Here is a 15,967-nt window from a genome sequence, read left to right as displayed (position 1 = left end):
AAGTATCATGATATATCCATTGTTACAAATTCCATAATTCTTTGGCCACTAAATACCATGATATTACCATCAGTATCATGGTTTAAATTAGATTATACCATGGTATTATTTAAGTAAAATGGTAGCACGGTGATACCTGACTTTAACATGTACTATGGATGTACTATGTACTATGGATCATTCATACTATGGCCAGTACCATGGTAAAACTGAAATGACTATTAACCTGTTAACGTTCGACAGCCTGCGCACACACTTCACAGCACTTGGCACTTGTCTGGCGGCCTAGCGCTGTATTTTTGACGATCAACCAATACATTGTTGGAAAGTTGAATTTGCCGCCTTTCGATCGTCACCCTTCTCTACCTTTTTTGCATGCTTTCAGTCTCGAGTTACAAGATGAAACATCCGACGAGCATTATTTGACAAGCCATTCGGACAAGTGACCATATCCGGTTTGGCCGGGTCTTGAACGGACCAGTCACCGCTGATGGCGAAAATTATTGACCACCTTTGTAGCCAATGAAATTCTGGAGCCAAAGGGAGAGAATAAGACGAAGAAGTCCTCGCCGTCCAAATGAATGAGCGGTCTGCCATTTTTGGACAAATGATTACAGATACAAGGATTACGAAAATATCTGTAAAACACTAATTTTCCATGGTATTGTTATAAACTTTGGACCTATATTGTAGATAAGACTTCAGGCTATGGAACCGTTATGTTTTCCAGCTTCTACCTCTCAGCTGGAACTTAAAAACAGGCATCTGGCAACAAGTAAACAAAACATGAGTAACTTTTATTTTTATTTCAGTGTGTTCAATCCTCTAACTATTACATTAGCACTCAGAGTGATTCTTCTCCTGTTGTGGAGGAAAGTTAAGAATGTTTCCTTTCAAAAGAGACCAGACTCATGCATGTGCTATAAGTGGTTCAAGTAATAAATCGCAAATTACTTTGGGTATGCAATCGTCAGCCGTTTTATGCGAAATGTTCAAGATTCAAGAGATTTATTCGTCACATACATACACGAGACATATAGTGAAATGAAGGTGCCCTCAGCACAAGGGGTTAAACTACCATGATACTTTTTTCATAAGGGACACTAGGAGGACTGAATGACATCAGTAATGAGGGCCAGCCATACTTCCAGTAATACAGTCCAACACTGACTGGTGAGCATAGTCAGTGGAGTTTCCTGCTGCTTGTTCCCCTCTAACATCACTGCTGACCTCAGCAGTGACTCACTCCATAGACATTTAAACAAGATGTTTGCTGAATAATCCATGCAAGGAGGCTTTGGCACAGACACCAGCAGAGGCCTAAATGGCATTTAGAGCAGAGGCTAATGTCGTTTTATCACTGTGACGAACCAAGAGAGTCATGAATGAATAAGCTGAACCGGATCCATACCAGAAAATCCACTTAACTCATTCAGCGCCAGCGTGTATCCCCATCCCTGCTGTCAATGGGCCACGCTTTAAAAGATAGGCATTTTCACGGTGCGTCACGATGTTTGCAGAGCTATATCTATATTCTATATTATAGCTATGGAGACAATATTATGGCTCATTTGACAGTCACTATCTCTCGTCCAACATGTAAAAAAGAGTAAATTTCTTCATGTATACGTTCACGTGTTATCCTGTGGTGAATATTGTATAGTTTCAGAGTGATCCGGGCTAATTCCTGGAAGCTGAGTCATGGAGCGCTATGTGCATTTTGCGAAAGTCGTTTGCGTTGCTCGCCTGGAATCAAAGGTATATAATAGGTATTATGTTTCATCATGAAGGCATCAAAGGCGGGGGGGGTCGTTTTGTGATGCTCTGATCGTCAGCAACAGCATATGTTTTGGAGTATGTGACATATGATCGTTGCGATTGATGTGAAATCATTGTAGGATCAAAGTAGGATTGATGTCATATAGTCCTTACCTTTGCTAGGAGGTATTCCAAAATGAATATTCCAATGGTCGCGATTTCCAGTATTGATGTCCATCGGGTCCCTGACATGAAATGGGACAAACTATGCATCAAGTGTGTCTTTCACTTGCCCGGTTCCCATTTCTCCGCCTGGACCATATACAATGTAACACACAGTGTGAAATAAGGTTTCAAAGGGTAGGCGATACTGCCACCTAGCAGGATTTGGCCGGCATTGCAATCTTGAGGTCTCAGAATGAGTCCCAATGATACACAGAGGTCCGTGAGACTGTATAGAATATTAAAATCTAATAAAAGAAAAAACGATGAAAACTAACGAAAACTTGAGATTTCTCTGGTTCTGGTGCTCAACCGCTGGCGAGATAACCCCGACTTTTTTCGTGATTGGCCGTGAAAGAGTTAAGAGGCGTAGATTTTCCACTGATGCTTACAGTATAGAGAATCACAAAGAAACGGACCTAAGATCTAAATGGGCCATGCTTGAAAGAGTTTAAAGTAAAGGAATTTAACTTTACAACCAAAAGCAACAATTCTTATGACAACTATCTGTCATAGAACATGTTGTCACTTGTCACACATGGAAACATTTTCTATGGTCTATCATGGTTGGGGGGTGGGGCACTACACAAAGCGTCATTGACCAACCTGGAAGAGGCGTGTGAAGATGTCAAACTCGAAGACAGAGATGTAGTCGTTGCAGGTGAGGTCGATGGTGGACTTGAGGGCCATGGCCTCCAGGCCTGAGCTGATGAGATGCACTTCGTGAAGGCACTGTCGGAACACTTTCCATGGCACTATCGTCCTGCGGGAGAACAGGAATACTGGACATAAATTACAGACAAACAACCATAACGATGCCCCAGGTTAGATATATTTATAAAATGGTGTCAATGACACAAAGGTCATAGAACTGCACACATTCACAGAAAAGCGAATAAAGTGATCACTCAGCATTACCTGATTTGCTGTGACCCTTCCCTCTAAGGCAGCGGTTCTCAAGCTATAGAAACTAGTCCAGGACATGCAGCTTAGATAAGTAGCACTAGCTTGGTAAAACGAGTTACTCTCTTAGTAGGCCTATGGAGATATTAGCTGAGCTAGCCATGTTGTTTTGAACTGTGCGCACATTCTCAAGGCAACTCTGCTGCAGGAGGGACAAGACAGTTGAAATCTATGTTTGCATTCACAGCAGATTAATTTGTCCACATAATCATAATCAATGAGAAACAATTAGCAATCAGACATGGGATGGGCCAATGGTTTCAAAAGTCCCAATGCCATAAAAGTCTACTGTATATGGAGGAGTGAGGATGGAGGAGTGTGATTTGAGTTTGTGAGTCATAGGGAAAAACACCAAAAATCACCAAAATCACCTAACTGGTGCAAGGCTGCTTTCAAAGAGCACCAAAATCACCTAACTGTGCAAGGCTGCTTTCAAAGAGCACCAAAATCACCTAACTGGTGCAAGGCTGCTTTCAAAGAGCACCAAAATCACCTAACTGGTGCAAGGCTGCTTTCAAAGAGCACCAAAATCACCTAACTGTGCAAGGCTGCTTTCAAAGAGCACCAAAATCACCTAACTGTGCAAGGCTGCTTTCAAAGAGCACCAAAATCGCAAAGAAATGCTGTTTCTAACACTAGTGGGTAGTGGCTATTCACTAACAAAGTATAGCCACACTCACACAAAAAAAATCCAGTAAGAGAATGAAGACAAAAGTGAAATTGTTACTTTAGTTCGGTTATGGTTCACATTGCTAATTGACAAACGAACCAAACATTCTAAGCAAAGCCATGTGATCAAACAGGTAAGCTTTGTATTGAACATTATTTTGAATCATATACGTTTACATTATCCTTAGAAAGAATATTTATTAAATGTTGGTAGTTTTGCCCACGTTCCTTTCGTATGAGTCTGAGTGTGCACAGGCACTGAGGAGATGTACGTTCACTCTGGGTTGCCAGGTTGTGCAGGAATAATTAAGCATAGTGTATTAAGGAGATAAGACGGTTTCTCAATCTCATCTGTAGTAATTAATTATGTGACACTGTCTAGGCTACTGTCACCTGAGTTATGCATGCAAGGTATTTGTTTAGTGTCACAACATTATTTGGCTATTTTGAACTTACCAGCTGCAAAAATAATAATGTTATGATGATGAAAAATCCCACATTTTGGTCCAGTTTGTTTTCACACCCCAAATGAACCACTCCAGGGTTCACTTGCAGGTGGACCGAGACCACCTCAAACAGGCGTACCAGGGTGCAGTTATTTGGACCTGAGTTTGATTACTGTGTTTACATCAGCCCAGACGAACCGCACCATGGGGGGTAAACGATCCAGAGTTCGATTCAACCAGACTAAACAAGGCTGGTGTGAACCCGGCCTTAACACATTAACTGCCACATGACAGAAGGTTAACCCTTTACTAGCACACAACCGACGGTCGCCGGCTGTTGTGTGGCAGTGAAAGGGTTAAGGCCAGGCATTAAGACATTAAGGCCACCACAGGTTGATTTGGACTGGACAGGTAAATTCTGAGATATTATAATATTTTGCTCCAACAACTACTGAGGTTGTATTTTATGAAATCATAAAAAATAACTATATAAAAGGTGAAATACATTTTTGTGTCAACAACGTCATGTAAACCCAGCTAAAATATTTAACAGTCATTTTGATGTCAAGATGACATCCTCTCAGTATGCAAAACAACCTTTTTTCCAACTTGTAGGTACAGTATAGCCACCAAAATTGACTTGTGTGTGTGTGTGTGTGTGTGTGTGTGTGTGTGTGTGTGTGTGTGTGTGTGTGTGTGTGTGTGTGTGTGTGTGTGTGTGTGTGTCAGCGCAATAGCTCACAAACTATAGGGCCTGTACTTTGACACAGAAAAGTTACAGAGGCACAAGAATGAGTGTGTTGGAATATGTTTCACATCTGGCAACGGGAAGTATTTTTGGGGAATAAATGTCCAGCATTCTCCATTGACGTTGGTGTAGTCCTTTGTGTAGTAGTTGTGGTACACCTTTTTACTGGCAAAGGGCAACAACAATGACTTCAAATGCTGTTACCAAGACTACTGCAAGATGCTGTAGATATAACAAAAATAAATATATTTTTGTTCTGTCCTTTATGTTCACTATTTGCTCAGCAACCGAGCAACTGAGCAGTAGCCTAAATGGATTTCACCATTGAAATCTGCGCTAAATGTATGTCATAACCAGCTAGTGTTTCAGTCACTGAAAATGTTAAATAAAACAATACTAAAGCACACAAATACTAAAAAGGTGAGAACATTTCTTCACATTTCAATGCAAAAGACAATATTAAAAACATGAGCACTCCATGGCAAGAAGCAGGCATCTAATTTCTTCTTTAAAAATTATCACGTCTCAAAACAAACTGGTCAGACTACTGCTTGACCTGACTCCTAGAACAAACCTCACCCCTGCCCACTTTGACAACCTAGGATGGCTTAGAGTAGACGACAGAGTACAGCAACTTGCAATGGGCCTGGTCTACAAGATACACTACATGACCAAGGTACTACCCATGTACAGTACATGTCAAAATACTTCCCAAAGGTCAGTGAATACCACGATCACAACACCAGAGAGAGCTCCACAAATCATGTTAAACCCAATTCGGCTCAAACAAGGGACTAAACACGTTTCGCAATTATGCCACATCAATGTGGAACGCCCTAACCAAAGCTGTAAAGGAATGTGAATCACTACCCACTTTCAAAAACACTCAAAGAACACCTACGGGAGACTGCAATTCGAAACTGGCCCCTGCAAATGTCCTAACCCAACCCCCTCCAATGTACAGTAAATGACCAAGTATGGCTTTGTCAATATTCCAATGTACAGTGTACAGTGTCCCCCACCCACCCCCCACCCAACCCCACCCCACCTACCCAACCTCCTCCAATGTACAGTTTCTACATCAAATGTATATACTTTCTTTTCTGGACTCTTTTTGTATCACAAACAGTACTGCATTTGCAAATCTGGTATGTCATAAATGTATAGATGTAGCAGTACTGTCTATCTGTATGTTGTGTATGTCATATACTGTATGTTATGATGAATTGAAAATGGGGGACCCTGATGTAAACAAGACGGAAGTCTTTCTCTGGTCTGCATCCCCTTAACAATTGTATGTATTGAGCTGTACTGTACTGTACCCATTCTGCAATCTGTTAATAAAGTTTCCAATCAATCAATCAATCAATCAATTCCAATGAGGGACTCTAGCTTCAAATCCTTTTGTAATAGGTTCAAGCAGAATGGAGCAGCATAGCTGAATGCATGTTTCCCAAATTCACTTCTGACAGTGGGAACATGATATGAGATATGAATTTGTGATTTCAGATTGTAAGGCCTAAAAAAAATAATGGTTTGGTTCCAGTTGCCGACCGACCCTGCCGATTTAGGTGCAAGTTTTATTTTATGAGTTAAAAAAGTAAAAAAATAAAATAAAATAAAGTTTCATAGAAAAATCTTAGTCAAACGTTTAGTATTATGGATATTAAACATGCTGGCAAAGTACATCCATCCATGTTGTTATTTTTAATATATATATTCTTTAATTAAATAAAGAAATTCCCTATCCATAGTCGCTGTGGGAAAAAATAAAATAAAAAAATTTAATAAAATAAATTCCCTACCTACCCATGGCCTTAACTGACAACCAACAGGAACCAAACAATATTTTCTTTTATGCCCAATGTCCACCTCTGGTTGAATAAGTAACATGCTTATGTAAGTTGGTAGCTGCCCCAGGATGGCTTTGTATACAAACAAATACCAATGTATGTCTTATTATGGCCAGGGATGACTGACCTGACAATTCATACGATACACAATGAGCTGTTTGTTACAAATCGTTGCAGACTTCTGGTTAAGATTAAGATTTGTTTATTAAGGACAATGCAAATTAATGAACATCATTTACATGAGTGTATGCATAATGTAATGGGAATTATTAAAGGACAAACGATGAGCCGTTTACATTAATCATTCTGAGTCACGTTTGATAATGATAAGGTTTATTTAACAAATAATAATAGAAAAGTGATTAACAGATAATAATAGAAAAGTGATTAACAGATAATAATAGAAAGGTGATTTACAAATAATATAGAAACGTAATTTCCACATGGCCACGTTGAAAGGGCAGTCACAAAGCCAGAGGCAGGTATGTTACCACTAGCGTTTGGCTGAGGACTGACCCAGAACGCTGTCCACATGCATGTCAAATACACAGTTGCCAGACATAACAATATATCAGATATGATGACTTAAGGTAAGCAGAATGGTTTTCTCAGAAACTAGAAACAGACAACAACTCTGTTATGACTAAGATGTTAAAGAGACATGCACACCTTAACCAGTGTAATGGGAATTCTCTAACCTTGGGTTATGGCTGGGCCTTTATAACAGAATACTCTGTGTGTCCTTTAAAGAGACACACACACATTACGCCGATCCTAGTGTAACAGTCTGTAAAATGATAAAACAACACAGATCCATAATGACATGATAATATTTCCACGACAATAACATCACAGCATGATAAGGACGTAAATATGCCGGGAATAGCACAGGGCTAATTTCCACCCGTAGTCCTAACATAAAACAAACACAAAACGGACCTTACAACGTTCATTCATAAAAACTGACATCACTGACATGACCACACTAACATGACATTCAGTCAGTACAACATCACTAACATCCCTAATGAGTGCATATTTGGCTGTCTAACAGCCATTTCCTGAGTTGGCCCCTAAAGGTGGACAGAGTGAGTGGTAGTTTCAGTTTCGAATTGTGGACTACCTAACATAAACGCTAGCATTTTTTATTGGAAACAACCTGTGTATGCTAAAGGCACATCAATCTCAATGAAAACCACAAACTGCATGAAAGCACTTGTGACTCACACACATCCTGAGAAGGCCACAACAGACGACATAAAATGTATGTGGACATGCCATAATGTCCTTCATTCATTGGGGGAACATATTTATTACCAACTATAGCATGCCATGGACATATGTGCTCCAATGAGCACCCATTCTAGTTTAAATAATGAATTGCCTAAATTTAGACAAACCCCTTTGTAAATTACCAACCATTTAGCGATTCATCACATTGAAACTGAAAAATGCTGACTAGTATGGAAATCTGTAAATAAAATGTTCAATGAAAAAGCCTATTAGCCAATTTGATGTTAAAGGAACAACACGCCTTATGGGAAATTAGCTTACTGTCTTCTCCAGAGTCAGACAAGAAGATAGATACCAATTCCCTTCTGTGCGTTCAGTAGAAAGCTATCGGGCTGCAAGCTAGCCTAGTTTTTGGTTTCCGCTTCCATTAATTCGTTAATTCATTCAAAACTGGCAGTGGTGGTAATGATGACAAACAGTAAAAACTAAAATTGTCAAGTGACCAGCATGATCTCATAGGACTCTCATGTGCTACTGTACAAACTAAAGTAAAACTGAAGAAAAAAGAAAGAAAGAGATTGAGAGAGAAGAGAGATTGAGAAAGGGAGAGAGAAATAGTGAGAGCGAAAGAGAGAGAGAGAAAGTGAGAGAGAGAAAGAGAGAGAGAGAGAAAGAGAGTGAGAAAGAGAGATAGTGAGAGAAAGAGAGAGATAGTGAGAGAGAGAAAAAGAGAGAGAAATAGTGAATGAATGAATGAATGAAAACTTTATTTAACAGATTGCAGAATGGGTACAATACAGTACGGCTCAATACACACAATTGTTAAGGGGATGCAGACCAGAGAAATACGTTTGTCTTGTTTACATCAGGGTCCCCCATTTTCAATTCATAGTGACATTTATGACATACACAACACATGACATTTATGGCATAGGGACATACATGACATACAGGTATATAGTACTGTTACATTTGTGACATACGATATGCAAATATACAGTACTGTTACCCATAGATCCTGTGGGTAGTGTGTGAGAGAACGAGAGAGAGACACCCAGGTCAGAAAGATACTAGTAAGAAAGGCCACATCACCACTTTTTAAGTCCTAATTCATCATCATAATGTATAAGCCACAATTGCATCTATGTGCAGGATGAGACCAATCCCCCACTGGGTGTCACTAGTAATAAAATACTGTAGAAAACCCATCCCACTGCTGACGGGAACATCACTCTGCGGTCTGATGCACGGCTGACCACAACTTTAATATGCACTTGACTCTATACATTAGCATCACATGCCTAGTCTCTGTATCACATGGATGATCAGGCCACTGGCACACACATCCACCCTATCTATCACTGTGCTTCCAGCGCTGCAGGCTACTTGATATATCACACACAAGACGCTCATCCGGCCGGCTCTTCACTGCAAACTAAATCAAAGCCCCTGCAGAGTTTCCCTGTGTCACTAAGACACCTCTTTGAAAAATGCAATGTGCTGCTGTGCTATGAATTTTTTTTTTTTTAAACACAATCGCAAGCCTCGTTGATAAGAGAGAGACAAAGAGAAAGAGAGAGAGAGAGAGAGAGAGAGAGAGAGAGAGAGAGAGAGAGAGAGAGAGAGAAAATATCAGAAAATCTATAATAGGAAAGGGCTAATTTTCGTAGAGGGTAGATTGAATTATATCTGTGGGACAAAACAGTGGATACAGTTGTGAAATACTGCAGTGTTAAAGTTGACAAGGGTCTTTGTCTCTCAACAGTTCACTCACAGCATTGATCACAACAAGCACAAATTATATCCCCTGACCACGGGGAGCTGAGGTTTGTAATAATCTATGATATATTCGTCTCGTGAGTGGTTGTGAGTAAAGCAGGGCATAAACATCATCACATGTGTATAGGGTGGAAACGTCATGCTCAAACAAGTGGATCAGAGGTCATACTTAAAGCGGTGTGTCAGGAGTGATGGGCCAGTGTGGAACCCGTTCTCCATTAACACTTTCTCCGCCGGAAACGGCTTAAGACGGGTTTCAAGTTTATGCGAATTCTGCCAGATCACGGCGTACGACGTTATTCTGATCATATTTCATATTTTCGCCATGGTATTTCATTCACGGAGCCTTGTCAGATGCTGCAGGACTCAGCACAACTCTGCAACGCTTCAATACTGCCACCTGGTGGCTGATCGGCGAGTTGCCAAACCGGAAATGCCCGTTGCAGCTTGGTCCGTCCCCTAATTCCGTCCGGCCACTTGTTTATCGTCGCGGGACTCAAGACACACACCGTGGATATCGATCGTTGCCATAACTCAATAATCCACATGATTTGGGCGTATATTAGTATTATACAAACCAGAACTGGATCGCCTCGATCTACATCACAGAACTGGGATCTGCTCCACTCTCATCGCCCAACCAGGCCTGTACACTGCGATGATATGATCGCGAATTGCCCCTTTAATTGGCCGTTGCGATTGGTAAATATTATCTGGGGGCGGGCTTGCGAGTAGTGCTTTCAAGCCTTGCATTCGCATTTCACTCCTAAATTATCCAAGGCGTGTGATGACGCCACTCACGCGAGCTGTCAGTGCGACACAATTTGTCGGCAATGAATGAACTTACTGCGATCACAGATAGCCTGAGTGAAAAAAAAGATTTGCGTGTGGAGTGAATCTAGGTCACGCTATATACTTGGTACTTGTAGTCTATCGTGCGATTAAAGACCATGTCCCTATCTGCGTAGTCTATACATCCAACACCAAATCCCATAATTCCTAGCAAAACGAAACTGAATGTGGCCTCTCTTCCTTTCAATATGGACTATTGCATCGCCAAAGAAGCACCTCATTTCAATACATTTAAGATACAAATTTTGCTCTGCAAGAACAACGGAGTGGATATCAGTCCATCTTATGACAACCACGTCCGATGTGGAGAGATGATAAGATGATGATGATTGACGTGATGATGTGATGATTGATTGACGGGGACACGGACACTTCTAACGTTCAGGTTCAGCCATGCATTAGGTGAGTAGTAGTAGCCCACTATTAGGACGTGAAATACTGTCTACTTAAATTTATAAAATATCAACCTATCTATCTATCTAATAATGAGACAATATGCAAATAAGATAATACTAATAATTGTCACGGTGTCCCCGTATATGAAATGAAAGTGGCTTGCAACTTTACTGGCTGTCACAAACTGTTTATTTCTCGTTTAGCATAGTATTACATTCCACTTCTATAAACAATCAAAGTCCTACCGTAAGAGCCTCATACGGGTCAATTAAACCTTTTTGATTAGTCTTTCCTTCGAGCTAAGTTGGACTGAACATTTCACTGTCAAAAGCGCAAATGTAAATAAGGTTGCGTCGCAACACGGTTTTCAAAATAAAGGTCACATATACAAATACCTCTCAATTCTTACTAAAAAAAGTCCCGGATATACATAAACATTAATTGGCATAGATCTCTATAAACGGCCCAACACATTGATCACTTTAGGCACACCCTGAAACCAGTAACATCACAAATATGAAGCAGGTAATTACCCATACAAATAATAAACCTTTCATGGGGTTATTTACAATAATAATTCATTTGATTTCTAAAGCACTTTTCATTGTGAAACAAATGTATGCAGAGTTTCTTGTCCTCCTGATTAATGCAATGGTGTGTGTGTGTTGTGGTGATCTCATTCAAGGAGCACTACACAAGCGCGCGCACACACACACACACACACAGTTTGTTGTTTTTGTTCTATTAGTGATTTACACACTTTCTCGGTTGGTTCATTATAAAAGATACAAACCTGAAAACAAACGCACTTAAATGTTAAATAAAAGGACCACAGTAATGAGGCAGGAGGAACATATTTTTTTAATAATGGTAAAATTGTTATTTAAAAATGTGCCCCTAAAAAAATTTTTTTCCCCCTAAATGTCTCATTTAGGGGCAAGTGTGCCCCTAGTGAAAAAGCTTAGCGTACAGCCCTGCCAACGCTACGAGGAAGCTGCCGTGAGTTTCAGCGTTTTTCTTTATTATTAACCATACAAACTGCTCTGATCTATATATCACCCATACTACATGAAGCATTTAACGACTATCATGGAATTATAAACGACCCCCCCCCCCTCCGTTCACCCGCGCATGATCAGTCATAACGTTTAGGACCATGTACAGTTGAAATTTTTAATATAGCGTCGATCGGTATCAAACTGCATTTGATGATCTAATATATGCATTTGTGCCTATATCTCACGTTCTGGGAAATACTGCAGAAAACGATAAAAACATATTTATACTCTAGACGGTATTCTCGTATGAATGTGTGAATGAAAAAGTAAAACGTTCCTACATCCTGAACGATAGATAATCGATGTTGAATGGGCCATAGTAATATCAATTTAGCAATACAATTTAAAAAGTTATAGCCCTGCAAAGAAGGTGAACATCTCCATAGACTTAAAGTGGTGGCAGAGATCAAACATTGATGGGTATAAGCGTGGCAGAGAATGTGTTAAGAACTCTTTACCCCTGTAAATACATCCCAATCTGGCACAACCCTGACTTTCAACTCGGCAAATCACCCATATACTTCCCATCTTGGAAACAAAAAGGCATTACTCATCTTCACCACATCTTCACAGACAACAGCCTAATCATTTATCAAGATTTGACTGAAGGATACGGCATTGGGACAGACCAACACTTCCAATTTCTACAGCTGAAATCTATTTTGAAATAAAAACCACCTCCAATTATATTAGCAATGAATAAAATAACATCACAGAAAAATATACAAAATACTGGCAAGTGCAGACACTACATTCCATCTCCCCTTCACAAAATGGGAACAGGACTTGGCTTTCTCTCCCAATGCAGTATCCTGGGAACAAATTTGCACCAACACATTCACAATGACTAACAACACTAACCTTCAATTAATCCAATATAAGGTGTTACACAGAGTACATATCACACAGCACAGGATGTTTCAAATGGGATTTGCAAACACAGATGTATGCTCCCATTGCACCCTCAACACCCCAGACAACTATTTCCATGCCACCTGGCTCTGCCCACCTGTTCAAGACTTCTGGAATTCCGTCATCAATACACTATTCCGGGTCATGAGCTGCAGCATTCCTCTCTCCCCCTCCCTCTGTCTACTTGGGGATACTACTGCTATCAATTTATTAGTCCAGAACACCAAACCCCTACTCGTTTCTCTAGCTGTTGCCAAGAAAACTATCTGGAAACTGGAAGACAAGAAAAAATTTGAATACTGGGCAAAGGTTGGGCCTTCTCTCAAATTACATATCACAGGAAACAATCTCAACCGTGGATCACATCGAAGTCTCACAATTTAATAACATCTGGGAATTGCTTGTGGATAATCTAGGCTCCTAATCATAGGAGATTGACCTGTGAGCCATCCACTCCACAACCACCCTTCTCTCAATCCCCCTCCTCACCCGCTACTTTACTTACTCCCCTCTCTGCCCCCCCCCCCCTTTCCCTTGTCATGTGTATTCGTTGTTGTCCTTCATTGTCCTTAGTTGTAATTTGTTAGTCAATGTCTAGTCTGAGTTCCCCCCCCCTCCGAGAGGGCAATGAAATATATTTTTTAATATTTTTCTTATTTTTACTACACTTTTTATTTAATTTGGTACTGTAAATAGTTAAAAGTTAAAACGTATAATAAATAATAAAGTTGTCCCCCGAAGAGGGGGGGTGGATGGAGTGCCCTCAAAAAAGGGCCAGGAAAAGAAAAGAAAAAAAGAGAAAATAAAAAAACTCTCTAAGGCCCCGTTTAGACGAGCGTTTTGTGAACAGAAACCGCAAAAGTCATCTTGCGGTTTCACTTTTAATTGTACGTTTAGACGAGCGTTTTGGGATGGAATTCTGCGTGCAGACGACGCTGTAACGACTCGAGACGACGGAGCCCCACTGTCACACGATTGGCGCATATGTCACATGACGTGCTGTGAAGACCCGCCCTACTCTGCCTCTGATTCGCAGACTGTGGATGGGGAATGTGATTGCACCAAAGCAGAGTCACTCACAGACAGTGGGTCCACTCACGCCGCGGGACAGATTCTTGTGTATTTAACCCTTTCACTGCCACACGACAGCCGGTTGTGTGATAGTAAAGGGTTAACCTTCTGTCGTGTGGCAGTGAAAGGGTTAAAAGTACTGCCAATGTAGCCTTCAGGTGATCTCCGTTGATATAAGTCAGACATACTTGCTTTGTTTACGTCTCGGCTACTGGCGCATACCTGCTACCTGTGACGTAAGCAGTACGCGCGACCAGAGCCGTGACAACCCTTTCGTCATCGTTTTATCAGATTTATACGTTTTAACAGTTTAGACGAGAGCGCAAAGCTTTTGCGTTTCTAGGAATTCCACCCTGGAAGGTAGTCTCACTTTTTTGCGGTTTCACCCCGTAAAAACGCTGTTTCCGTATAAACGAAAGGCACATCCGAAAAAATATTTTTGCGGATTCACCTGCTAGCGTTTCCGTCTAAACGGGGCCTAATACTGAGTTAACAAACACAGGATTCCTAATAAGCTGCAACAAATGAGGCCACAAGGAGAGGTATGTGCTTCAACCAGGACTGGGTATCGTTTGAAAATGTTCATTACCGGTGCCAATACAGATACTTGGGATTTGATACTGATACCAAAATTATATTTATATATTTTTTTATACCTTACTTTACCGAGTTATGTGCGTGTGCTGTGTGAGCTAATCTGAGGCTTTTGGGGGGGGGGTTTGGATTGTGGTTGAACAGAAGACATTTCATATCCTGGAACAAACATAACATTATGCTTATTGGCTCACTGACTGATGACGAGATTAACTGCCGTACTTTTCGGACTATAAGCCGCGGCTTTTTTCCCCATTTTTTGACCCTGCGGCTTATATAACGGTGCGGCTTATATGTGACTCGACGTGACCAAACTCGAAAATGTAAACATCTAAATATTGCTTTTTTGACTGCATTGAAATGTTATTTATCTGTTCCCTTATTTGCTAAACTTAATACAACTTGTAAATGAGTTAATGCTTGTTATTTGTCCGACAGTATTGTGTCCCAAAGCTAATTACATATGGTAATTAAACATTCAAACACCTGCGGCTTATAGTCCAGTGCGGCTTATATATGTACACATCATTCAATTTAGCTGCTGCGGCTTATAGTCAGGTGCGGCTTATAGTGCGAAAAGTACGGTACTTAGGTATTGAAATTTGGTATAGAATGATTTCATTACCACAGCATTTTTTTATTCGATCGATACATAAAAAATATCGAATTTCAATACCCAGCCCTAGCTCCAACCCAAGCACTGTAGACATTATCTTATCTATGGAATTATCTATTAACCCTTTCACTATCACTGGTTAACCGTCTGTAGTGTGGTAGTGAACGGGTTAACCCTTTGTCGTGTGGCAGTGAAAGGGTTAACCCTTTGCCGTGTGGCAGTGAAAGGGTTATCCTTCTGTAGTGTGGTAGTGAAAGGGTTAATGTACTATATTGTGAACTGTATGGCCTCCTTTGATTTGCAAAACAAAATGACTCACAGCAACTACTATAGAGTAATGGTCATTATTGCGTCGCGTCACACTCTCTCTACATGTAATTGGTTAATATTTGCATCAACTAAGCTAATAACAAAACCATGTCACCTTTTTGAAGTGCTTGGTCCGAACTAAATTAGGTTGTTATACTGTAGGACCAATTGTGTAGGAGATGCCAAATATACATTAAATTAAAACAAACAGAAATGTGTTCCTAATCTTAATCCAAATATACATACTAAGCATATAGGGTATATGTATGAAGTGTCATGTCAATTGGTGTACATGTTTTTCCAAGTTTACAATTTTGACCGTTGATTATAACGCCACCATTGGTGTAATATTTGTGATGCATTGGGATACAAAAATCTATCATTCAAAATCTATACCAAATGTCATGTCTCTGTCACGTACCATGCCATTGACATCTGATACTTAATAGCATGTTAATGTTTTGGTCTGCATTTGGATGTTTATTAGA

At 40.3% G+C, this 15,967-nt stretch overlaps 1 protein-coding gene across 4 annotated transcripts in view; it reads right to left on the bottom strand.

Moving 5' to 3' along the window:
- cblb (Cbl proto-oncogene B, E3 ubiquitin protein ligase) overlaps positions 1–15,967 on the bottom strand; it is a 172,061-nt gene that overhangs the window by 71,652 nt on the left and 84,442 nt on the right. For all 4 annotated transcript variants that reach the window (XM_084320302.1, XM_084320300.1, XM_084320301.1 and 1 more), the window contains exon 5: positions 2,587–2,743. In XM_084320302.1, coding sequence (XP_084176428.1) covers positions 2,587–2,743 — 157 coding nt within the window. The remainder of the gene's footprint in view (positions 1–2,586; positions 2,744–15,967) is intronic.

The sequence above is a fragment of the Notolepis coatsorum genome (genome assembly GCF_963971535.1).
Source record: "Notolepis coatsorum genome assembly, chromosome: 8".
NCBI lineage: Eukaryota > Metazoa > Chordata > Actinopteri > Aulopiformes > Paralepididae > Notolepis > Notolepis coatsorum.
The sequence above is the reverse complement of the archived record's forward strand: the minus strand, read 5'-3'. Positions and strand labels throughout refer to the sequence as shown.